Source organism: Opisthocomus hoazin, chromosome 5, assembly GCF_030867145.1.
Source record: "Opisthocomus hoazin isolate bOpiHoa1 chromosome 5, bOpiHoa1.hap1, whole genome shotgun sequence".
NCBI lineage: Eukaryota > Metazoa > Chordata > Aves > Opisthocomiformes > Opisthocomidae > Opisthocomus > Opisthocomus hoazin.
This window is the reverse complement of record NC_134418.1, coordinates 81,624,686-81,650,830: the sequence shown is the minus strand read 5'-3', so window position 1 is coordinate 81,650,830 and position 26,145 is coordinate 81,624,686. Positions and strand designations below refer to the sequence as shown.

The window sequence follows — 26,145 nt, the reverse complement described above, 5'->3', positions numbered from 1 at the left end:
AAGTTGGACTTACTAGGCTTGTTTTTGCATTTCTTTATTGGTGAAAGGATGTCACCCTCATTATTGGATGAAATTAATTTTATGTAACTAGTTGTATGGTGATACTTATATTTTGACCAATGAGAAAACAGATTTCAGAAGTAAGTAATTTAATATTTTTTGCAAACCAGCATTTTTAGAAAAAGTAACAGCAAAACACTGAGTGTAGATGGACATTTTCACACGTAGTATTAACAAATATTTTCACTTCACGTTTTCTCTAATTTATTTTGTTTGGGAAAGTGGAGTCTGGTGATGCTTTGGGCACAGCCAAGTTATGAGTAATAAGCAAACAGCTGTAATAGACCAGTGTTCCTTTCATTTACAAAGTGTCATGGAACTGGGTAGAAATGTCTCTGTGTAGAAGCAAAAGAATCAAGCCATGCTTTTGAAGGTCAGTTGGAAAAGAATTTAAAGTCTGTAAGCGGTTGTTTTATTGTTATTTGTTTTTCAAACAATTGTGCTTGAAACTTCTGCAGGTTCTTAAAACAGAAGGAGAGGACGTTGTCCCCAGAAGCTACTGGGATACTTTGAGACGTAGCACAAGCCAAGCGCTCTTTTCAGACCTTGCGGAGGTATAAGACAGCCTCTGTCTGTGGTCCATAAACATACTGCTATCTTATTTATTTCTGTTCTGATTATTTTCCTGTTTTATGCATTTTGTTTCTTCTCTTCCATTTAATTACTTTTTTTTCTGTAAACCTAAAAGCTCTCACATGAAATGGATTTGGTTCCGTGCAGTGTGATAATTGAAATTTGTCATTTCCAAGTAAAAGCAATATTAGCTTTTGAAAGAGTTGGAAGATCAAGTCCTCTTCAGTCGTTACTTTAAGAAGCATTTTCTAACACTAATATTTCACAGTTAGAGCAGGAAACATTTGTCATTTAGGCTTGGTCCAGTGATATGACAACTTTAATAAGAGTTGCAAACCTTTAACTTTTTAATCTTTAGGTCCTTAGTGTTCTTTTTATGTATGTTATCAGAGCTTATCTTCACAAAAACAGTATCACACAAAGATTGTTTTATTTGCTGGATCAAACCAGAAATATTTTAAGGTGACCAAAACATTGGTCAATCTTTTTTAAGGTTACACGATCATTGTGGAGGACTACCAGTATCACTGAGCTGTCAGATTAATTTCCACAGTTCTTTGAATTCTGGTAAGATTCTTGTTTCATGATCTGCTTTTGGATAATTAAGACATTTATTTGTATTGATCATGTAAGAGGAGCAGAAAGCTAGATCATTTAGGCTGTTCTGTGCCCCATACAGTGAGGGTGATAGCTCTGCTGGTTGTGGCATTAAAGGACATAGAGCAGCTCCTCACTGACTCTGGTCTCAAGTCCCACGCTTCGTAAGCAGGATCATAATGAAAAAAGAACAAGGAACTGGAACGGACCTCCAGGGTAAAAAAATCGTGTTTTCTTTGCTTCATAAGCAATCTGTGCTTGATGTTAAAAGTAAGTAGTGTTTTGTCCCCGCTGTTCCTCTGCAGAAGCTATGGAATAACCTGAGGTCTTGGATGGATTTTTTCTAATTTCCAGTCGAAATTTGCTCATAGTCTCTTTATACCAGTCTGTTGTCCCTTGACTTTCATAGGGCTATTCTTATTGATCATGGTTGTGTTTATAAATGTAGTTATAGCCCTCAGTTTTTGTTATCATAGGCTAAACACAAGGTCTTTGAGTTTTCTCTTGAGGTAGAACCTACGTTTCCTAGGTATCAAATAGGCCTTCTCTGTCCCTCTCTCAGCTTGAGTCCATTTGCCTTTGAACAAAACAAAATGTAGGGCTACAGAATTGAGTTTTATACAAATATTTCTAGCAATATTCATAGTAATAACATTTATAGTGATCTTGCAATAAAGCAGTATACCCAGCCTTTCATTCCTTGCTTTCAAATTGATGAGCTCCTGAACTACTAGTCCTTCTTTTTTCCACCAGATTTTAAAACCCAGAATGTCACTTCTATTGTCTAGTCAGCTAAGGGAGACATGGAGGGGAGAGAGGGCCGCTCTTTTCATTGCCTGCTTTCAAGGAGCTTGGGGCACGGAGTTTTCTGAATTAACTCTCGTCTTAGTCTACAGTTAGCTGGCATGAATTCAGTCGCCATTGTAGATGGACTTAAGTTGGGCAATCTCTACACACCTTTAATTTGAAGAGAGAGAGGTTTTTTACATCTGATGCATCAGACTAATATCTGTAACTACAATGTAATTGAAGCTTAACAGCAGCTATACTACACATTGATGTAAATTGGCTGTAAAGTGTATAAAAACTCTATTTACTCACTTGTAAATCATTTTATAAAGAAAAGTCATGTACTGCATTTGCTCCATTGAGAACTTCCCACTTCTCACCATAATCATCTTTATCTTGCTTGGGTTAAGTTTGAGCCAGCTGGCTTTCATCCATGTTCTTATCTCTCCCAGGTACTCTCACATCTGAATAGTGTTATAGCCATCTGTACTGAGAAAGTGGCATAAAGCTAGGTGACACTGGAGGCTGTGTTGTTTCATAGGCTTTTGAGAAGGCCTTGTGTAAGTTGAAAAGGAGAGTAAATAAGGTTCGTTGTTGTGGGAATCAACTTACAGGGTCTCTTTTGGGGGGGGAAGAAGTTACCCATCACATCCAGGTTGTTCCTAGAACAGTTTACAGTACTGTTTCTGCTGTTCCTAACTGAGCAACTACACCATCCTGGTGGGGTATGCCAGTTACCACTGAATTCAGTTTGTGGGTTTATTCTTAGATTACTGGAAATCAGTAGATTGAAAAATCAAGGACTTTAAGTAAGAAAGCTCTTATTAATTAAAAGCATAATATACATACTTCAGTCTCAGAATATGTTGCTGTAAGTGGACCATCGCTCATGACTAACTTTCTTCTAGCCAACCCTCTTTAATCAAGATCTTGAAATTAATTTTGCAGAGTATTAAAAAAATGCTGTTATTCAGGTTAGGAAATTGAGAGGAAAAGATGTTGTCATTATGCAGCAAGCCAATAATGTGACTGAAACGCTTGTCTCTCCTGTTTTTCTCCTTGCCTCTGTTTGTATTACAGTTAGTTTAAAGGTAAAGGGAAACGAGGCAGGGTTTTTTTCTCATTTAAATGACTGCAAAATATATTAGATCAAAATAGACTCCTGTTTATATATATGGAAACAGATGTGGCCATTTTATTTTCACTGACCTAAAATACAACATTAGTTTTATTATGAACAATAAATAATAGTTTTCAATTATTAAGGCTTTTCTTTTTATCCTTACCCCTTAAGAGAGCGAATTTATTTAATGCTATCGGTGCAGAAGGAGCACAGGAATAGTTTTCAGTTGCCTGCAGTTCTGCAGAGAAACACACTGGGTTGAGTTTCTGGAGTGAGGTTTTTGTTTAGGGTTTTTTCATTTAGTGAGGCTGACCAAATGGGAATTGTGAGAAGACTTACAGATTGTATTTTTTTTAGATGGTTCTTTAGATATGGGTGAATGGAAGCTAAGTCTAAGGTTTTGAAATGTTTTTGCAAGATGAAAGGCTGCAATTTAACATTTGATACCTTTTCAGTGTACTTGAGGGAAATTGTTTGAATGTGCTTAGGGATTTAATTGCTTAAAAGACATAAGAAATCAGGGTATCTGCATTTCGGTATATTGTGTCCTGCAGTGGAGGATAACAATATTAAAAGACAAATAGTGATTACTTTTCTGAATTAGTTTACTCACTTGAAGAGCAAAGGTGCCTTAATTAAAGGACATGAAATATCTCTCTACCTGTATATACACTATGTCATCTTACTTCTCCCTGGAAAAGAATAGGAGAATAAAGAGGAAGCTAGAGTACACGAAATACAATCTTGAGAATCCTAAACTGATTATACTAAAGTACAGAAAAGTCTCTCTCATTTCTTTAGATCTTGGATGTTGAAAGGAAGGGGTTTGCGTTGTTACTGCCTCACGTTTTTCCTTGTTGATACTCAAATATGGATATTGCATTTTACATTTTTTACAAGTCAGTATGTAAATTTGAAATTAATGTAGTGTATTTCAGAGAACGTAGATATGAAATGATTTTTCATGGTACATGATGTTGACTACCGCACGCCATTCAAAATTTCTTCCTAGTTTCTTCATTTAGAGTTTCTCCATCTGTTGTAAATTTATAGCCTTTTCAACTATGAAATAAAGTCGGACTTCAAGGACTGAGTGCAGCTTGCAGGTTTGCATATGCAGATCTTTATAGATCTATATAAACAGTTTTCTGTACTTACAGTAAATCCCATAGGATTAGAATCTATCTTTATGCTGATAAATTACTATTCTTACATCCCCCAAATACTTACTAGCTTTCTGCACTGTGTATTCTGTTTGGTACTTTAACAGTAGAGTCGGCAGGCACACTTGCACAAAAACACGGTGTTGCTGCTGGGTGGTAGCTGGCCTAGGAAGAGCTGAGACTGCTGGGTCCCACTCTTTGCTGGTCAGAAGATCTTGTCTTTGTACAAAAAATGAGAGCTTGAACAGAAGGTTCTCTCTAGGCAGAGGCAGCAAGGAGACTAGATATATTACTTTTTGAATTTCAGCTGTTGGCAGATGTATGTTAATGCCAGAAGGATATTGCCATGGTGGAATACTGCGGCTTATTTAACAGCCTTTTATTACTGAATTATTTTTCTAGCTCTTCAGTGTATCAGGAGTTTTTGTGTAAAAGAGGTAAAATCAATGCACATAAACGACAGTTAAGGGTAATGAGTATGTAGTAAAAAAGTGGAATGTGCACAAGTGCTATACACAGGTGATAGTCACTTCTGTTTGTAAACTGATGGTAGTTACTTCTGTTTATATGCATCTCCCTATTTACAACTCTTGCTATTACAAATGGTCAAAATTAGTTGGTTTTACTATTCTAATTCTGTGCCTTCAAAGTTGATAGTTATTCATTAAGGACAAGGTATTAGCGCAAGTTCAAAGATTTCTGTCTGATGCAAAGACCACATACTCAGTAGATGAGGAATGTTCTTAATGAGTCAAAATATTACATCATGATTGTGAAATTTCTTACAGTTCTGTTCTTTGAAATATATTTGGGCAATAAAATTTAGACTATAGTTATCTATTATTTACAGAAAAGAATTGTATGAAGTACACATGACTCGTGAGTGGTTTTGGAATAAAATCCCACACTTAGTAATTTTCAGATAGAAAATAAAGAGTATATGAGGTAACATCCTTTAATTTCTTTGTATTTGCATAGTAGAAGAGAAAGGAGATTGTGTACAAAGGAGTTATTTTTATAGTTTACCCCAACTGACTAGAACTTTTTTTTTCCTCAAGAGTTTCTCGTTTTATTTTTCATCCTTTTCCCCCTTCATTGCAACTTCCATTGTATTATATTATTGTTCTAAGTGTTTTCTACTAAATGCAATTAACAGCCTAATGCTATTTTGTGTCAAAATTGCATGACTAAATTAGTTTAATGGATTTTAATACTAAAGTCTTTTTTAAGACTGTGAACATGAAACAATCTCTTTTAATAGATAGCTCTGTTGTGAGGATAGGCATTCTCAGATTATACTTCTGTAACTGACCCAATCATGCCTTTTTTTTCTTTAATATTTAAGCGTGCTGATGATATGTCAAGTTCACTGTCAGATACTACGTTGCTTGTACACTTTTTCGGCAAGAAAGGAAAAGCTGAACTGAACTTCGAAGATTTTTATAGGTGAGTCTCAACTTCAATAATTCCTTGTTAAAAATCACTTGCATGCTTGTTCTAATTAATGTGTATTGTATTACCATACGCATAGTTTGTGCAGACATGCGTATAATGTTTGTTCTCTTTGTGTGTATTGTATACACAAAGAGCAAAATAAAACAAGTGGACCAAGTAGTATTGCTTTTACAAGTAGTAATGCTTTTGCATTTGCAAATTTTGTTAGCACTTGTGTGCATGGTTGGTTTGGGGTGGAGAGGTTATATGCCAATACTGTCTTTATTGGTACGTAGTATTCTTGGTTTTGAATTATTTTTGGTTTTTTTGCCTTCTTTGTCAGGGCTTTAAAAAAAAATTTGTATGCATCTCTGCTCTTAGGGACATATTTAAATGTAAAGATTTTTGTGAAGATAGCGTGTAGGCACCTTAGAACATGCTTCTTTCGGAAAAAAGTGAAAACACAGTGGAAGCTATTGGCTTAATTATTATGCCAGTTAAAATAGAATTTAAAAATTAGGGAGAGCGCTATAAAAACAGAGCCATAGAACTGTATGTTTCTATGTGATTGAAAGAGATACAGTGTTTGGTTATCATTTCCTCAGTAAATACTCCCAATACCTCTTGTCTTTATAGTTATTATTTAACTGTGTGTTGTAATCAATCAGGTGTTTGCAAAAAGTATTCAGTATTTCACATAGCATAACAACTGTGTCATCAAATGAAATCATGGTGTGGGTTCAAAACAAGAACCAGAAAAGAAGGTACATTTTCAAAAGGCATCTAGTTAAAATGTCCATCTATTGCTGTAAGACGTTGTGAGTGCTAAAGAGGTCAAAACCTAGTAGACATATTCATGAAAGAGGGATCCATCAAGCTTTATTCAACACTACTTTACCAGCTCAAAAATATCATTAGACTGTGAACCGGTGAGGGAAATACTATTCTATGTTATCTTGCACTTACACTTTTGTCTACACCTCCTTTTGATTTGAGCTCCTCATAGTTCTTAGAAGTCAAGTTGTATATTAGGAAGGAGTGTCGCAGACCATGTCTACAGGATGGGAACTCTTGGCAACCCGTAACAGGGAAGCCTTACAGGTCGTGGCTGACAATCAGATGAGTGTGAGCTCCCAGTGCAGGACTATGACCAGAGAGCGAATTTCATCCTTGGTTGTATAACTAGGACATCAAGCAGAATCAGGAAAGTTACATTTCCTTTTTATGTGTAGCTAGTTTTATACTTTATCCCGTTTTGGTGTCCAGAATATACTAAATATGTTTTTAAGTTGGGAAGAGTTTATAGAAATGTCATAAGAATAGTGAAGTATTAAAAAAAACAAACGTTTAGATTGGAAGGCTGCAAGAGCTCATCATAGTTTGTTAAACAGAGAAAGGTGAGGTTTAATCGCAGTCTGTAAGTAACTATATGGTGAATAAATTATAAATTTCAGGAATTCATTTAGTACCATGATGGAATTTTCAGTCTAACATATAAAAATAAAGATCGGAGACCCACTGAAGAAGAAGAAAATTAAGCAAACACAAACTAGAAGTAAATGAGAAATGTAAGTCTACAGTCATTTTAATCCTCACTAAAGCACTTCAGCTAGGAGTTAAGATTGTTGTATTGATTAGAAAATATGTCAACGTAGATAAGGGATTTACCAAATTTATCATCAATGGTGTGAAGAGGGAACTAATTTGTATAATGATATTTGGCTTTATATTCTACGAGTCTTTTAAGGACGTGAATAGTAGAAATATAAATACTACTATTTATTCATATTTATCTTTGTGCTTTAGATTTATGGATAACCTACAAACTGAGGTTCTAGAGATAGAATTCCTTTCCTACTCTAACGGGATGAACACCATCAGTGAGGAAGACTTTGCCCATATTCTTTTGAGGTATACAAATGTGGAAAATACATCAACTTACCTGGAAAACATGCGCTGCAGGATTCCTGAAGAAAAGGTAATTGTTTAGCTAGGACAGCAGTGGGCCACAGCATCCACTCCCAGTGTCATCAAGATGAAAACGTAGCCTTGTTGGACTGAATGAGGTTCTGTCACTGAATTAATTAGCACCAGGATTTTATTCTGATCATAAGCTGTGTGTCTCATGTATTTCAGATTACTGCTGAATAAAAAGTAGAAGAGTAAATAGCGTAGAATTATGTTCCGTAGGTTTTAGCTAGTAAATTTTCTGAAGTTTTTAAAACAAAGCTTTACGTTACGTGAAAATTCAGTTTCAACAGCAAAAACCATAAGACTTGAACAATTTTCTAGCAATGAGGCATTAAAAAAAATGTGTTTTCTTCTTAGTTCTCCTTTACATTGCCACTGGAATAGCACCTCTTCAGAAATAACATGGACACCCTTTATCTAGTTGTTTTGTAGTCTTAATCATAGATCACTTGTGTATAGTTACTGTTGGGTACGTGGTTCTTATTAAAGGCTGAAGAGAGAAGAGAGAATAAAAACAGTGACGGTCATGAGGCAGATAGTCCTGCATTTATTTAACAATGTTGTCAGAAGTGTATCTGAGAAATGCAGTGACAACTGTGCATCAATGGTAATCAATAGAATAACGTTAAAAGTAGCCCTTCAAATAAGAGGTGGTTTGGATGTACTCCTTCTGTTTGTGTTTACAGAAGGAGATCAGATTAATCTGTCCCAGAAATCTAACTCTTTTGACAGCTATATATTTTAATAGCATTGACAGCAGAGCTTGTGAGGAAAAGTAATAAATCAGTTTGGACAGTTTTGTGGGGTTTTTTTATTTGAGAAATTACATCATACTTTCAGTCTACAGAGTAAGTAAAATCAGTCAGCTGACCTGATAGAAACACACTCCAAAAATCAACAGTTTTCTTTCAAATGTCTGGATTATCTGATTCTTCCTGTGGTTGGACAGCGCTTAGGTCCATTGAGAGGTACATATAGCTGGGAAGTGGAAAGGGAAGGCAGGGCTGTCTCTCTTGCACCAGATTAGGTGTGAGATGAAGCGATAAGATTGGGATCAGAGTTCCTGCTCACCGACCCTTTCCGAGTTCCCCATTTGGCTGCTGAGACGCTCAGTTCTAACTGCTCTGAAAGGTCTGCACAGCTTTTAGTTTTCAAAACCAAGACAGTGCAACAGAAAGGATGTACAGGTCACTTTGTGTAGTTCCCATAATTTTTTGTTCCGGGTGAAATCAAGATTTCCATATATATAGGTTTGCATATATATGGAAATCTGAGGGAAAAAAACCACTTTGGGCCTTGTGTGACAACAGTGATGTATCACTTGGGTAACTGAAAAGTCATGACAGTCATAAGTATGGAGAAATACTTCTTTGAACGGTGAAGGTGAAGTTGATTGAGCAAATAGAAATACAGACACTTAAGCACAAGGAGGTATTCTTTCGAGTTCATCTCTGAAGTCTTCCAATACCACTGTTCTGATAGCAAGTCTTCCACAGTTTCCTCTTCTTGATCTCCAGTGGGACCATCAGCTGAGGAAAACTTCCACACAGAAAGCTGTGTCACTCAGTTACGGGTGTGCTTATGCTGTGTTCTGGGAATATCTTGGCACTTGACCAGTGCCATATATCTGCATGTCATATGCTATACCTCCATGAAGTAAAACAAGACATTGCCATTTTCCGTATCTCCATATCACTGGCCTGGTAAATGGCTGTCAGTACAGCAGAAAAAGTAAATCCCTGCGGCATCTCTTGTGCTGGCCACAGGCTTTGGAGAATGGGTCTGTGCTTCTTATTCCCATGGAGGCATTGTTCATATGTTTGCACTTTTTTACACTTGTCATAACATTACAATTTGAAAATTATAAAATGTACTCTCTATATTATTACAGTGATACGCTGCAGTACTAATACAAACCAGAGGATTCCATTTAGAAGAAAAATTAGTCTGCCCTGTAAAGTAATAGGCAGCTACTCTCACAGTTGGCAATGTTAATCTTTTGTGGTGCTGTAGGTAGAAACCTCTAAAGCAACATCACGATCATTTGGCGTGCTGTAGTCACGTTAAAACGTTCAGCTGGCCTGCTGCCTGCTCACAGGGTGTTTTCCTCCTTTCACTAACTGGATGCCAAGTGGTGATTCATTTAAGCTGGCGTCTAGAATTGCTACACATATCGGCTCCTAAAGAAAGTCTATGCATTTTTAACAGCATTGGTGCATTAATATAAGTTTTCTTTGCTGTGGTAAAATATAATCTGTCCGAATAAATAAAATAGGTTCTTTTTAGGAAAGCAGAGAGGCAGTAGAATGCTGTATGCCCAACTTGCTTTGAGTGTCATTTTGCCTGCCCTTCTGCCTCTTTTGTGTCCTTTGGTGTTTTTCCTTGAGGATTTTTAAAAATCATCGTGAACCTAAAAATGTCAGATCAAGACTTTGATGGACATTTGCTATTATTGCTATTTTGCCATAGTACCTGAGGATCCTAGCTGGGGACTGAAGTTTCACCAATCTAGGTATTTCACAAATATGTCACAAAATTATTCCAGTCCAGAGAGTGTTCAGTCTAAACAGAGTGCAAGAAACAGAACTTGGACATAAACTACTAGATGTCCAATGCAATGAAACAAGGAGACAGTATTGGATAGTATCAGTAAATTAAGCTTTTAAGATAAAAATGTAAAGGAGAATAAGGAGGTGGTTCTGCTTGTGTCCATGAGAGTGTCCTCCCATTTGCAAAGGATGAAACGGAGAACAAACATGCTTGTTGAGAAAAGCAGTTCATGATGGAGATGGGTCAAGATCTCCAATCAGTTTATAAATCTTAGCTAGAGCTTAGGTAGGATCACTTAAGCAGTGGTTAACATCTCAAGTGGGTGGAGGCCTATGAAAGTCTTTTATTTTAACCATAGTATGTTGCCTTCCACATTTATCACAGTATTTACTGTCTCTCATGGGTTTACAGCCAACCTCTGCCATTTTCTCCTCTGCACAAACCTACTTCAGTATGTTTTCTGTGTTCCACCATGCCATAATGACTATTTTATCTTTGAGGAGAGATGTAAGTCAAGATTTTACTTTGAACAGAAAGGCTTACAGGTCTTTCTGTTGTCTTCACGTTTATTTTCAGAGAGAAGTAGTTAAATAGGATAAAAGGAGATGGAAGAATAGCCAGGAATGGTAGTTGAAGGAGGCCAGGAAGATCCTGGCTTGACGAAGAATGCCATCCCACATTCAAAATGACTGAGAGACCATGGAGAATGAGATGCAGGCAGTGGTCCTGGCTTAATTCAAAGTCTCTGTTTAAGGTCTCTTTCAAAACTGATTTAGAGATAGTTTATCAGGTCTTTGGATTTGTAACTAAGATGAAAGAAAAGCAGGACAAATTTCACAAGGAAAGAAGAAAAAATAAGCTCTCTTAACAGCACTTTCAGAGAAGCTTTCACAGAAGGTAATCTGAAGTCAGGTCAAGATGCAAAACATTTTTTAGAAAGCTGGACAAACCTTGCAATACTTGATAGTTGGAGTATCAGCTGAAGAGACTTAGGTGTCTAAATCTGGATATTTAAATACTTCACCTTAAAGTACAGAGCTTAAGTTAAACTATAACATGTATTTAGGAATTCATTCAATGTATTTATTTGAGCACACACACTCATAATAGTGGTTTGCAGGTTTTCAGTAGTAAGCATATGCCAATATTCATACAAACCTAGACTCGTATTCTCAATATTAACTGTTGTATCATAACAGTCCTGGAATTACCTTAAGCAATGGAACAATATTTTTGACTGCTTTTTGGGTGATAATTGCTATCCATTGCAGTGGCAAAGAGGAAAAACATCTTTCATTCCTCAGGAGACTCCAGTTCTTTACTTTATTGACTTTCAATACAAATATCTTAGTTTTTTCAATGGGTGTAGTATCTGTTCTTAAGTGAAGTAGACATACGTAACTGCAAGGTTTGTTTATTTGGTTGTCATTGCTACTAATAATTCTTACGGTGCATATTGTTTTCTGTTTTTTAGGGTATCACATTTGATGAGTTTAGATCATTTTTCCAATTCTTGAACAACCTAGAAGACTTCACAATTGCAATGCAAATGTATAACTTTGCAAGTCGTTCCATAGGTCAGGGTAAGTATTTATATTTTTACAAAAATCTGTTGATAAAGATACAGAACTGTTGACAAAGATACAAAAATGTTTTGTAATTCCCAGTTTGTAGTTTTAAAGTCTCAGGTAAAAGGCTAAATAGGCTAGGACTCCAGCTTTGAGAGGAGAAGACTCAGTCGTATCATAAGAGACATGATAAAGCTTGACAAAGTCATGTAAGCGGTGGATAAGCTGAATGCAGAATAATCGGTCACCAAACCCTACAACGCAAGAGTTAGGAGGCACTTGATGACAACAATAAGAGATCAGATTAAAGCAAACGAGCATTTCTTTACACAGTGGGCGTCTGGAATGTGGCCTTCTACGAAGGCTGTAGAACGAAACAGTGTCAGAAGGTCTGAAGAGGGATTAGACAGATTTTTTGAACAAATCAGTAAGTGGGTGCTGAAAGAACTAGGCAGGGATGGACTGACTGAAATCCTGAATACAACGGTTTAGATGCTTGGGGAGTGCAAGTTGAACAATACGTGGTCAGACTTGTGTGCTGTCCTCATGTGGCATCTTCGTGGGTCTGACACGGTGACACCAGCATAGTCGTACCTCATGGGGCCTCACCAAAGGAGTGTACAGTTTACTCTGTGCTCTAGTTCTTAGGCTTGTTTCATGTCGGTTAAGTAGATGCCATCAGTATGTATGTAACATAGGTTTAATTGTAACATGATTCTCTAATTTTCTTATTACACATAGTTTGTCTTTTGTGTAAAATAATTTGTGCCAATTAAGCAGTATCAGTTTATGTCAGTTGAGAACTACTTGGTTTGGAACTGTGAAATTCAATCCTTGTTTTCACATGTTCTTATTTTTAGAGTGCTTAAATGTGAAAACTCAAAAGTTTACTTGTATTTCACAATATGTTGTCCACAAAGTAGGATTAAATTCATGTATTTTGTTTTTTTCTTCTGATGTTCTCTTTACGCAGATGAATTCAAACGTGCTGTGTATGTAGCCACAGGTGTGAAGCTTTCACCACATTTGGTGAACACAGTGTTCAAGATTTTTGATGTCGACAGAGATGATCAGTTGAGTTATAAGGAGTTTATCGGCATTATGAAAGACAGACTCAATCGAGGGTTTAGGGTAAGGATTCTCATTTTTATAGTTATCTTGGTTGACTTTACTACTTACCACTACTTACTTTAGCACCTGTAGCACCAGCAAGTTGCAAAGCAACAGTGCGTATGTTGAAAGGCGTATGTTTTAGATAAATCTTGAAGCAGTCTGCAAGATAAATTTGTTCTTAAATTCTTGATTTTTTTTTTGTTAGAAAGCAATACATAGAGGACACGATGTACCTTTATAATACACAAACCAAAGTGGAAATGAGAAATCCTCTGCATAGGGGACATGGTTTAGTGGTGGAATTGACAGCGTTAGGTTAATGGTTGGACTCGGTGAGTTTGAAGGTCTCCTCCAACCTAAACGATTCTATTATTCTACTGTCATTTCTTCTGTATTGTACGACTGATAGATTGGCATGAAGAATTTTAACAAGGGTAGCAATTATGTTTGGGTTGCTTGTAGGGAAAAGAGAGTTTGTCTCGCTCAAACTCTGGCGGTTTAGTTAAAGGTCAACCATTGACTCTTCTAAAACATCATTTAAAATACCAAGTGACTGTTGAAAAGAGTTGCAGCAGGAGATAGTTGTAATTTTCAAATAAAGAATTAGTGAAGTGGTGCTGAACAAAGCTATGTTCTAGGTCAAAGTTGATTTTGGTAATTTAACCCTGTATGTAATACATTAAATTGCAAGAAGCTAGAGGGGGGAGAAATCACTTGCAGAAAATTTTCATAGGGAACAAGCTTGTAAATCGTGGTTTGCCGTTTAGATGAATGTATAGGACTTGCTGCCCTCTTCAGGTTCTGTGTAGTACAGGGGAATTTTATGGTAACGGAAAATTTTTTATTTAGAGTATGATCAGTAAAAGTCACATTTTTTTCTTCATATGGCAGGTGTTAACATTTTTAACTAAATGTAAAATGGTGGTCTTACTGACAACCTAATCCCTTAGACATAAGTCTTAAACTATTACAGTTCCTAAATTCGCATTTGAGTATGTTATTTCTGTTATATCATTTTAGTCATTTTTAGATAGCTTCCTAAATATAATTTTAGAACTTTTTGTGAAGTGGTGTTCAGTCTAATAGTTTGTTTGTGATTTTTGGAATATTTTGATGGAATGTAGAATGTGGATAACAACCACTGCATTTGTAACAAACTTATTCCCTTGTTGGTCCTCAGTTCCTTCTATTATGGTGTGGGAATGATGATCGTTTCATAACCGTTTCAAGATGTTCAGTTATATGTTTTAATTGTTCACTGACTGTAAGTGTGCAGTGTATGTTAATTTAACCAGAAAACAGTGTGCTTACTAAGTAATTCTTGTAAATGTATTACATGTTTCTATTTCACAAAATGCATGGCAGAAATCACATATAATCCTTAGGAATCTATATCGCCCAGCACTGTCAGCCTTATTTTTGCCTAGGCCACTATAAAATACTCCAGCGGACTGTAAAAGAGCTATAAAGAATAGCCAAGGACGTTCAGAAGAAGAGCACAATCTTTCATAAATGATATGTCTAATTTTAATCAGATAGGCGATATCTCCTGGGTTGCATGGGAGATGATCATGATTTGATCCTGTAATTCAGTTATATTCAGACATGCTTACATGCAGACTTGTTAGATTATTCAGAAAAATGCATTCTCTTCACTAATCAATAGTATTCCAAGATAATTACAGTACCAGACTTAGAATTTACAATTTCCAGTAAGTTTTCTAAGTGTCACACAAACCTTATATTTTTCCAAGAGTAGGTAGTAGTAAAAACTGCAAAAATTTGCCTTTTCAGTTTAATAAACACCCCCCACCCACCCCACCCCAGTCTTGGCTTAGAATGAAAAGAAAATCCGTAAGAACCTTTTGTCCCAAACAAATTGGCGGAAGGTGTCATTAGTTGCTTTCTATTGTTAGTACTTTGGAGGTTGCACAGTATTTAGGGTGGCCAGAACAAGTAGAAGTTTACCGTCCCGCTCCTACAATGTGGTGGGCTCAAATGTTGTCTTGTGCTACGACAAAACTAACAACTCACTAACTTTTGCTTTGCTAGTAATGGTGTTTCAAATCTAGATGAAGATCTGGTCAGTTCTTTTAAATAAATAAAAGAACATTATAGCTTCTACATGTGCAGTATTTTGTAGCAACATGGAAATTTTTGCTGTGAGAAATTTGAACCTGTGAATAAAGTGTAAATGCCCGATTTTAATGTGAAGTATCCTACACTTGATGTCTGTCCAAATCAGTATAGTCTCTGATTGTCACTCCAAAAACATCTAAAAATAATAGTTTAAAATAGGTGTAGGGTTTGAAGTATGATTTTGCAATTAACATCTTATACTTAGCAATTCAACTTTTTTGAAAGTTGTTTTACTAAAATGTTTGCCCAGCAGAATCTTGAGGGCATCAGAGAGCTTGGTACTAGGACCGTGGATTTTAGAAAAGGGCATTTTATAGTTACGTAGTCTGACTAAAGCAAACCTGTTTCAGAGCAAGGAGTGACACAAGTCCAATGAAACTGGGGTTCGGAAAGGTCAGTCAGTGCCTACCAGCTTTGTGCTATTTAAAAGCTTAGCCATATACTTTCGAGGAAGGCCAAGTGCTAACCCTTATAGGAACATAATAAATGTTCATTTTAACATATACTTTGGATATGTTTTTGGAAAAAGAAATGTCTTAAAGAGTTTATCAAACGAATTTTCTCTCTTCCTGGAATATAGTATTATAATCTGAAACCTTTTTTGGTTTTAGTAGTTTGAAACAAACTAGTATATCAAGCTGCCATCAGGTGGTCGGTCAGAGTATTGCAATAAGCTTACTAAAATGTGAAAAGCTTTATTTTTGCTTGCTGTTTGGTTTAAAATAGTTATTTCCTTACTCTTTTTTTTAATTTAAAAAAAAAATATAAGAAGATTCCCTTTCCCTTATAAATTCCATTTTTAAACTGAAAGATTTGGAACTTAATGGCTAAATGATAAGCATTTTACCTGTACATACTGTACTGTATCTTCTAGCTATTCGTCACTTAAAGCCATTTTTTTGTATTTTCATGATACCGTTGTCTTACGCTTCCCTCTGGCTGCCTTCACGTGTTGTCTGCATCTGCGCACTTCTCCATCTTCTGCTCCACAGGGCTACAAACCTATACAGAGGTATACTACTTTCAAATCCTGCGTGAGGAAGGAGCTCTATAGCAGATAAATGACGGTATGTGTTGGCCGCCCAGTCTGCGTGCGCTGGCATGCCTGCAGGAATGGCTGAATGTTGAACTGTCCCCGCTTCCCGTTCCAAAATCCCGGAGGAGGTTGTCTTGAGTGTAAGCGACGTGGTAGCTCAGAGCATCACGTTGTGGTTTCGACTGAAGCAATAGAATTTTATTCTGGAGTTGGCAACGGCTGACTGGCGCTGACACTGTTTTGTAAGCCAGCTGTGATTTCGTACTGTGTTTGAAATAAGCAAAAGCGTTCTTTCGTAGTTTCCGTGGCTGTTTTCTGTCTGTCCTGTGACCACTTTTCAAGTGATTTCTCAGGTACCTATCGCTAAGTATTTACCAGTTAAGATTGTAGAGGCAGGTTTTTCTTCCTGAGAGACTGTTCATAACTTGATTCTACTTTAATGTACACAGTTCCCCTTCTAAAAATAATAATGTGGTTTGGGCTCAGTTAATGCTATACCAGCAGTTTTCAGAAGTCGGCACTGCGCCCACACCTGACCACCATGGCTGTTTCTGGGGGTCTGCTACATGAATATTCGTCCTTACAATTAGGTCGTGCTGTGAATTTCAGTGTGAAAACTGGGGTGTGCATATATTCTGTCGCCGTATTGTGAAACTGGTTGTCACACGGTGGACACAGCAGAAATGTGTTAGTAGACATTTCTCTTCTTAGGTAAAGCAAGAGTTTGCTCTTGTGCATTTCAAGGTTTTGGTGCCAGTCCTTTTTTCATATCTATATTTACAGACTTTGCAGTAGTTGCTGCAACGGCTGTTAACAGTTGATATATGTGCCAGATGTATTATTTTGCAGTGGGGAGGAACAGAGAGATGTACAGCTCATGCTCCTGAGCCAGGAGGGTTTGACTGTCATCCCTCCTCTGTTTTTGTTTTTAATTCTGAGGGACAATATTAAGCAATGTATTAATAACATTAATACTCATTCTTGTGGAATAACCATCTTCAGATGGCTCCGTACATCAGCATATTGGCATCTGACCTTCTGGGCCCTCCCCTTTCCTCTTGTATGCCACTGTGGGCACTTGTATGCCAGCGAGCGGGCTGGACCGCTGGGTCACATCTTTCTTCCCTACCTGTGAAGCAGCATGGCAGGAAAGGAATGTAGGTACACAAAGCAGAAGGTTCTTGGATCCTGTGTATTTGCGGGTTGGCTTCTAGCTCAGTCACAGATGTAAGTCTGTAAGGATGAGAGGTGAGGTCATCATCAAGCAAGTGGAGGAAAAGAAGGTTATCAGGAGTAGTCAGCAAGGGGAAATCATGCCTGACAAATCTGATAGCTTTCTACGATGACATGACTGGCTGGGTAGATGAGGGGAGAGCTGTGGATGCTGTCTACCTCGACTTCAGCAAGGTTTTCGACACAGTTTCCCATAACATCCTCCTAGGGAAGCTCAGGAAGTGTGGGCTGAATGAGTGGTTGGTGAGGTGGATTGAGAACTGGCTGAATGGCAGAACTCAGAGGGTTGTCATCAGTGACACTGAGTCTAGTTGGAGGCCTCTAACTAGTGGTGTCCCTCAGGGGTCAGTACTGGGCCCAGTCTTGTTTAACTTCTTCATCAATGACCTGGATGAAGAGTTAGAATGTACCCTCAGCAAGTTTGCTGACGACACCAAACTGGGAGGTGTGGTGGATACACCAGAAGGCTGTGCTGCCATTCAGTGTGACCTGGATAGGCTGGAAAGCTGGGCAGAGAGGAGCCTGATGAGGTTCAACAAGGGCAAGTGCAGGGTCCTGTACCTGGGGAGGAACAGCCCCATGCACCAGTACAGGCTTGGGGTGGACCTGCTGGAGAACAGCTCTGCGGAGAGGGACCTGGGTGTCTTGGTGGACAACAGGTTGACCATGAGCCAGCAGTGTGCCCTGGCTGCCAAGAAGGCCAATGGCATCCTGGGGTGCATTAGGAGGATTGTGGCCAGCAGGTCGAGGGAGGTTCTCCTTCCCCTCTACACTGCCCTACTGAGGCCCCAACTAGAGTACTGTGTCCAGTTCTGGGCTCCCCAGTTCAAGAAAGATGAGGAGCTACTGGAGAGAGTCCGGCGGAGGGCTACGAGGGTGATGAGGGGACTGGAGCATCTCTCCTACGAGGAAAGGCTGAGGGAGCTGGGCTTGTTCAGCCTGAAGAAGAGAAGGCTGAGAGGGGACCTTATCAATGCTTACAAGTATCTCAAGGGCGGGTGTCAGGAGGATGGGGCCAGACTCTTTTCAGTGGTGCCCAGAGACAGGACAAGGGGCAATGGGCACAAACTGAAGCAGAGGAAGTTCCATCTGAACATGAGGAAGAACTTCTTCCCTCCGAGGGTGACGGAGCCCTGGCACAGGCTGCGCAGGGAGGTTGTGGAGTCTCCTTCTCTGGAGATATTCAAGACCCGGCTGGACAAGGTCCTGTGCAGCCTGCTCTGGGTGACCCTGCTTTGGCAGGGGGGTTGGACTGGGTGACCCACAGAGGTCCCTTCCAACCCCGACCGTTCTGTGATTCTGTGAAACAAAGGCAGTGGAGATTTATAAAGGCAGATCGCAGAGTCACAGAATGTTCAGGGTTGGAAGGGACCTCTGTGGGTCACCCAGTCCAACCCCCCTGCCAAAGCAGGGTCACCCAGAGCAGGCTGCACAGGACCTTGTCCAGGCAGGTCTTGAATATCTCCAGAGAAGGAGACTCCACAACCTCCCTGAGCAGCCTGTGCCAGGGCTCCGTCACCCTCAGAGGGAAGAAGTTTTTCCTCGTATTCAGATGGCACTTCCTCTGCTTCAGTTTGTGCCCATTGCCCCTTGTCCTGTCTCTGGGCACCACTGAAAAGAGTCTGGCCCCATCCTCCTGACACCCGCCCTTGAGATACTTGTAAGCATTGATAAGGTCCCCTCGCAGCCTTCTCTTCTTCAGGCTGAACAAGCCCAGCTCCCTCAGCCTTTCCTCGTAGGAGAGATGCTCCAGTCCCCTCACCATCCTCGTAGCCCTCCGCCGGGCTCTCTCCAGCAGCTCCTCATCTTTCTTGAACTGGGGAGCCCAGAACTGGACAGAGTACTCCATATGTGGCCTCACCAGGGCAGGGTAGAGGGGAAGGAGAACCTCCCTCGACCTGCTGGCCACACTCCTCCTAATGCACCCCAGGATGCCATTGGCCTTCTTGGCAGCCAGGGCACACTGCTGGCTCATGGTCAACCTGTTGTCCCCCAGCACTCCCAGGTCCCTCACCACAGAGCTGCTCTCCAGCAGGTCCACCCCAAGCCTGTACTGGTGCATGGGGTTAATATTTGTTCAGTCTATATAAAGTCGTTATATAAGAAAAGAAAGAAAAAAGAATAAAGATATAAAGAAAAAAAACTGGAAGTCAAATAATGGTAAGTCTCCCCGACGCACTGGGAGAGGGCGCAGAGAAGCTGGGTTAGTTCTCGGTGCACTGCCCTGGCTACCGGCAGCCTCGCTGGCATCGAGCAGAGGTTGCCGGTTATTTACCCTGCTCTGCTTCCCGCGTTGGGCTCCAGGGTGCTGTAAGGAGAATGCTTCTGGTACCCAAGCTTGCCTGTGTCGGACTGCGTCAGGTATCTGCTGTCCGTGCGCTGAGGAATACAGCGTAAGCCTCATCAGTAGCGAATTCCCGCTTCCCTGCAGGCACGTCAGTCAGCTGCTGCTCTTCACTTCAGCAACTGCTCCTTGTCTCTTACGAGGAATTACAGCGACACATCCACTTGTTAGCCATTCAGAGTCCCTTTTTGTGCAAAACATTACGTCACTTACAATATTTCTTCAGATTGGGTGTAGACATTTATTGAACTTTGTTGCAAGCGTCGGTTCATGGAAACAGGAACTTCAGCCAGAACATACGTGAAGTGATTTGGAGTTAGTTACTGTGGAGGAGAACGGAACTGATGCTGTCTTTGCCATACAGTTTGGAGTGAAGATTTACAGAATTCTGAAAATAATCTATTTAGTTTACAAATTGAAAAGATAATAAAGGCAGAATCACTGGAGATCTGAAATTGAACAATTTCAGTTGGGTCATTAAATTTCAGTCTGGTGTACGAAGAAACACATACATGTATGTGAAATACAAAAATCTGCTGCAATTACACCCCAAAGTTGGGTGCAGTAGAATCACTCTTAATTTTACTTTGTTCCCAATATAAATGTACAGATCATTGTCTGTGCTTTAATATACTTTCTGTGGTAAATGCAGAACTCTGATGAGAGGGATGAAGATACTTGCCATACGTAGCACAGGTTATGCCATACTTTGCACCCTGAAAAGGGATAAACAGAACATTGTGCTGTACATGATGTGTCTCTAAAGTGCACTAATGCAATTTACTTTGCAGCGTAAAGAGTGTTACACCCTTATGATAAATAATTGAAGTCTCTCCATGGGGAGCATCTCTCCACGCTCTGTGTGGTCCCAGCAGCCGGCAGTGCTGTTGGAGAGCTGCTCTTCCCGCATTGCTCTCCCTGCAGGGCACGCAGCCTGGCTCCGCAGCAGCGCCTGCTCCTTTGTGTGTGCTGCAGGGGGGACAGGAAAAAACTGTTAGTAGGGAACAGCCAAAGCCAGCCGAGAGGAGAGCTCTGCGTCAAGTGCTGTGTGGAAGGGGCATCTAGGAAACATCCAACAAAACCCCTCCAGAGTTAACTTCTGAAGGAGGATGCTAGAGGCCAGTTCAGGAGGGACTCGAGCCCAGCTGGAAGTACCATTCGATAAACTGTTTGTGTGCTCAGAGCCTGTGATAGATATGTAAACTGTAATTCCAATTTTGTTCACTTATAAAGTATTGAAAATAAATATTACGTCACAATTGTAAATCTAGAAAATAAGATGTAAATCCTAGTAATTTCATAAAAATCTTATGATTTTTGCATTAAAGAACTGTTTTCCAGATGTTTTGAGTTTTTTGGGGCTTCTAAATTTCTGATTAAAAGTTTTTAGGAAGCAGTAGTTAATAGCTACAAGCAGAGTCTTGGGACTGATCAGGGAGGAAATTTCGTTTCGAGAAGGACATGAAAGACTCAAGCATGGATTCAGAACCTCATTGCTAGTCTTGTTTCAACAGTAAATTGCTGTCTTCTCAGACAAGCAACATTAAGATGTGTTATGTCGTTAATGTTTTGAAAGCTTTTAATTTCCATACTTTGCTAATATACAGCAGCTGAATACATCTATCATAAAAGATAGCTTTAAAAAAAGCCTGAAGAGGCTGTTGCTTCCTAGTTGAAGAGACTGTTGCTTGCCTGTTCTCTAAAGCAGACAAAGTGGGCAGTGGGTGACAGGCACACCTGACTCCTCTTACACAAGTAGCTGGAAATTACAGAACCCAGACATTTGATCCTAAAACTGGCAAGAACCTTAAAAACATACCCTGGGTCTGGGTACAGTGGGAGGAGAATGTTCCAGTGAAATGTGAAGGCATTGCAGAGGATGTGGACAAGACGTTCTTGCTGTGGATTTGGTACACTGAGAGGAGACACAACAGCAACACATACATTAGAAAGGAGTAGATGAACAGTCAGTGTCCTTCAATGGTCCTTTTACTGGTTTTCACGAACATTTCTCTGAACCTGTTTCATCAGATGAAAAATAAATGCAGATCTCAAAGCACTGCTTAATCAACTGAATGTGCTTTTCTTAAATAACGCAGTGCATTTTGCAAGTAATCCATTTTTTTTCATAAAATTGACCATAAATCTCAACTAATTGTGCATTCATGTAAGTATTGTTGCTAATATTTCATTTAAAGTCTGGGTTATATACTGCTGTGGATTAGATTGTTTTCTGAATATTTACAACTTCTGCATGATGTTCTGTGCTTTTTAATTATACAAGATGAGTAGTAAGAGTAAATGAAATGTAGGCTTCACTCTCTGATGGCTGGTTTTAATCTACTGCAATGTCGCAATGTTTTGAACTTCTTCACTCAGTTCAACCAAAACAAGCTATCAGCCAGTCTCTCACCTTGGCACTGTAACCACTTGCCTCCAGACCCTGGACTTCATTTCTAAAACGGACTGCAATTTAAAATTACTTGTAAAGGCTTCTGACTTACCTGCAGTTACAACTCCTGTTCCTCACTTAGCCTCTTGCCCCAGCTGACGTAATGTTTAGCCCCTCTCCTCGTTCTGCACTTACTGTCAAAATAAGCTTGTGAAGTTAGGAATAGCAGAAGAAACGATGAGATCCGGGGGCAGCTACGGCCAGCACAGGGTCTAGGGGCTCTCCCAGGCCAGCCTGTGGACAGTAGTCCTCTCCGTTCAGTGGGCGCTCATTAGCGTCAGTGAGCTACAGTGCAGTGCAGGATGAAGGTAACCTAGTGTGAAGAAGCTTTCTATCACCTGCCCATTTTGTATTTTGCTTTTGCTAATGCCTCGGTTTCATGAAGATCAGTAGTCCTCTGTGCTTTTTATTTGGCATTAGAGGTGAATTTTTTTAGTACAGCGTCGGCATGAATAAGCAAGAAACAAAACTAGAGACAAAGCAGGACGTACCTGCATAAAGGGGAGATCCTTTCTTACAGCTTTTGACCTGCAAAGGCTGTTTGTTGAGCGCTAACCGTGTGCTGCGAGGTGAGGGTGCCTTTTGAATAGTTAACCTGTGTCTGGATTTACAACCCTCATTTTACAGAAGTACTTCTGAGCCATAGAAGTATTTGATCTTTCATGTTTTTAATATTAAAACATACATCTAGTGTGTATGAGTCTGAGTAGAAGTTAATGCAGTATGAAGGAATTCAGTGAACGATACCTTTTTCCGATTGTGTGTTTTCACTTTCCCCAGGAGACCCCAAAGCATGGGTGGAAGGAGTATTACTCTTGCGTGATGACTGTAACCAGTGAACATCTCCGAGATCTGTGGAAGCAATTTCGGAGACGAGATATGCTGAGATAAAGGAAGAAAGAAGGATTATCTGCCCTGGCTAGAACTATTTATTCCTATGAATCCTCATTGAAGAGCAAACTAACCCAGGTGAACTGTGAATCTTCCAGCTGCAGCAGACTTCTTTTCCACTTAACGTAGTGATCATCAACTTTTACAACCTCTTTTAAGTATGTATTTTATTCAAACGACAAACTGTCACCTGATTGGCAGAAGTCTTTTTTTTTTTTAAGAATACCTTTTGAATGTTATTTTTTATTATTTCGAGATATGTTTGTCATTTAAAAGAAAACAAAAATAAGTTTTACACCTGAGTAGGCAAACATTTTGGCAGTGAAGAGAAACTGCCGCACATCAGCTTGGACTGTGAATTTGCTTTCAGAAGAGCACTATTAAAAGTTTGTGCTAAATTGGGAATGAGAATACACGATGTAGCATAACAATTATATACGAGTTGAATGTACAAAATAAATTCATAGCTAACAAAGCTGTTACTTTAAAAAGAGTAAAGCTGTTATGGTTATAATGTGAATGATAGGTATTTACCTAGGAATGGTACTGTATGGACTGTAATGTTCAGATTCTCCAAGTCTTACTGTTATGCTTATTAATTTCTTCTTTTAAAAAGATAGTACGTATTTTAAGATTTCTTACAAGCAGTACGAAGAGAAGTCAAAATCTTCAAATTCACGTTAAGTAACACACACTTGTAATATTTATTACAAATTTTATTGCCATACATATAAATTCACTGATATATTTGTGGTAGAGTAAAAATTCATGTGTTTCTTGTGAATAGCGCACTTTTCTATGAAGTAAGATGTGGCACTGAGTAGAAATTACAGCTGTTTAATTTGCTGCTCCGGCATGCAGTATCTGAAGAACAGATAAATGACTTGCGTTTGTGTCAAACCAGAAGGTGAATGCGTGCAGCAGTACAGAGCAACACTCACTAAGTAATATTCTTTGAATATTACGTGTCAAATGTTACACATCAAGTAGTCCTTAACAAGGTTATGGAGCCTTGTAGTAGTAGCCAGTAGGCAGGCTGCTCGTCAGTAGCCACTGTGCCCTTTCATGCCCCGTAGGTTTCAATGTTCCTGAAACAGTGGTGAGGATGCTGTTACATTTGGGGTTCATATGCTCTAAATTTTTGCTTTGCTATTCAGCAGCAGTGGTTTTCCTCACCTCATTTCAGGATGGTGTGAATTAAACCCAGACAAACACGAACACGTATTTCTTTTATCCTTCTTAAAGAGCTTCGCTGGACGTTAAATAAGTCTGTATCTATGTAGGAAAAATCTGTGCCTTGAAATATTTCTAGCTGAATACAGACACACACTAAAACTAATGTCAATAAATTGTTATCGGAAAGGCAAATATTTGGTGGACAATTAAAATAGAACCAAAATAATGGTTTTAAATCTTTTATTATTCCAAACACCTGTAAGGAAACTTCTCAAAATTATATTTAGTGCACGTGTTGCTCAGATACCATCTTACATCATACATGAATAGAAAAGATGTGTAGCACCTGCGTAGGTACACCTAAGTTTAGAAATATTTAATTTGTAATAAGATTTATCTTTGCAAAAAAGGCAAAACAAAATGAAGACGCTTTTAAAGAAATTCCACTCTGGGACTCTTAGGAAAAAAATGTGTTAGCTGTGGCTTTTATCTGAGAAAAAGCCAGTTCAGAAAGCTTTTGAAGGCTGCTACTTTAGTTAATATCTCATGATAAATACTGACCAGATTTCCACCTTGGCGTCCTTCAACTACCACCAACAAGAAACAAATCAAACGAAGACACAGCAGAAGATGGGCAAGCTGCAATCCCAGCGCGATCGGTGAGGGAATTAATTGGATGCAATGCATCGTCTTGGTAGGCAGGACTGTCCCACTGCTTCTTGTCAGCACGTGCAAACCCCAGTTGGCTGCTTCGGCGCTGAAGGGCAAAAGATGGGAAGGAAGGACAAGGGAGTTACGGAAGGGGTTCCCCTCCTTCCAGCCCAGTGACCACGGCCACGCACAGTGACCCTCCCCGCGGAGGAAGCAGCACCGTCATTGTTTTGCTCCTCCACTGCCCTAGGCAATAGTGCGCTTTGCTTTTATGGCTGGCTTGAGGCAATTTTATCAATTTTCTGTATATTTCCTAACTGTAGTCACTGAATATAAAATAGAATGTGAAAGTGTCAGATTAGTTTTTAAGACTATTTTTTTCTGTTATTTAATAATAAGTTATTTAATATAAATATGAATACAGGCATATAATGTTTATTTCAAAATAAATTCACTTGAAGCTACTTTTCTTTGCACTGCATATCATTCAAATTCTTTTGTCATGAAAAATCTTCTTTTGCATAACATGAATGTACAAGTGTTTTGAATTGGAGCGTCTCACCATCACAAAAAACATACTTTTTTGCTTCTTTCAGTCATTTCCTTGGATAGTTTTGCTTTTCTGCCACAGATTCTCTATAAAAGAGCTGGACGTGCAAGGACAGACAGGTGAATACACGGCAGGGTAACGGGAGACGCCATCTGCTACCGAGGCACCCTTCGGATGGGCACTGCTTGCTGGGCTCAGTAAAACCTTATTCAAAATCCATCAAATTCCTGGCAGCAGGGAAAACCTGTATGCTGCAACTAAATTCTGTGTCCCACTTGCGTAAAGGCTTTTGTAAACCAGCTGCTGTTCTCTTCTGTACATCCAGAAAACTGTAATAATACAAGAAGATCATCAGTGGCTGCTTAGGAACTGCCCACTGATGTCCAGAGCAGCTGCAAAACGTGGTAAAATTTCATGAAACTCTGAAACCTGCAGCTTTGGGTAGCTTTGCGATGTCTGAGCTTTGATGAATTCCTAGCTCCCAGCGGAATATCCCGTACTGCTCGCTGCTGATCTGGGGTTTAAAACCACACTGGCGCTTTCCCTCCCTGCACAGGTCGACAGTAAAATCGATACAAATTCCTTCCACTGCAAATGTGTCGTATGCCAGAGAAGAAAGTTACCAGCCAGAAGAAAAAGAAATATGTTGCAGCATATTGTTGGTCGTACTGCCTGGTATTCCGTCGTTATTTGATCTCTTTTGCACCTAAATATCAGGGTAACAATGCTTTG

The 26,145-nt window shown here is 39.3% G+C and overlaps 1 protein-coding gene across 2 annotated transcripts in view; it reads left to right on the top strand.

Moving 5' to 3' along the window:
* Positions 1 to 24,611, top strand: part of MICU3 (mitochondrial calcium uptake family member 3) — a 56,715-nt gene extending 32,104 nt beyond the window's left edge. The window contains exons 8-14 of one of the 2 annotated variants that reach the window (XM_009940608.2): positions 519 to 614; positions 5,651 to 5,751; positions 7,546 to 7,717; positions 11,735 to 11,843; positions 12,802 to 12,959; positions 16,073 to 16,147; positions 22,926 to 23,010. In XM_009940608.2, coding sequence (XP_009938910.2) covers positions 519 to 614; positions 5,651 to 5,751; positions 7,546 to 7,717; positions 11,735 to 11,843; positions 12,802 to 12,959; positions 16,073 to 16,141 — 705 coding nt within the window. In that variant the 3' untranslated portion in view covers positions 16,142 to 16,147; positions 22,926 to 23,010. Of the gene's footprint in view, positions 1 to 518; positions 615 to 5,650; positions 5,752 to 7,545; positions 7,718 to 11,734; positions 11,844 to 12,801; positions 12,960 to 16,072; positions 16,148 to 22,925 lie in introns of both variants that reach the window. The other variant, XM_075421922.1, reaches the window with a different exon arrangement.
* The last annotated feature ends 1,534 nt before the right edge of the window (positions 24,612 to 26,145 follow it).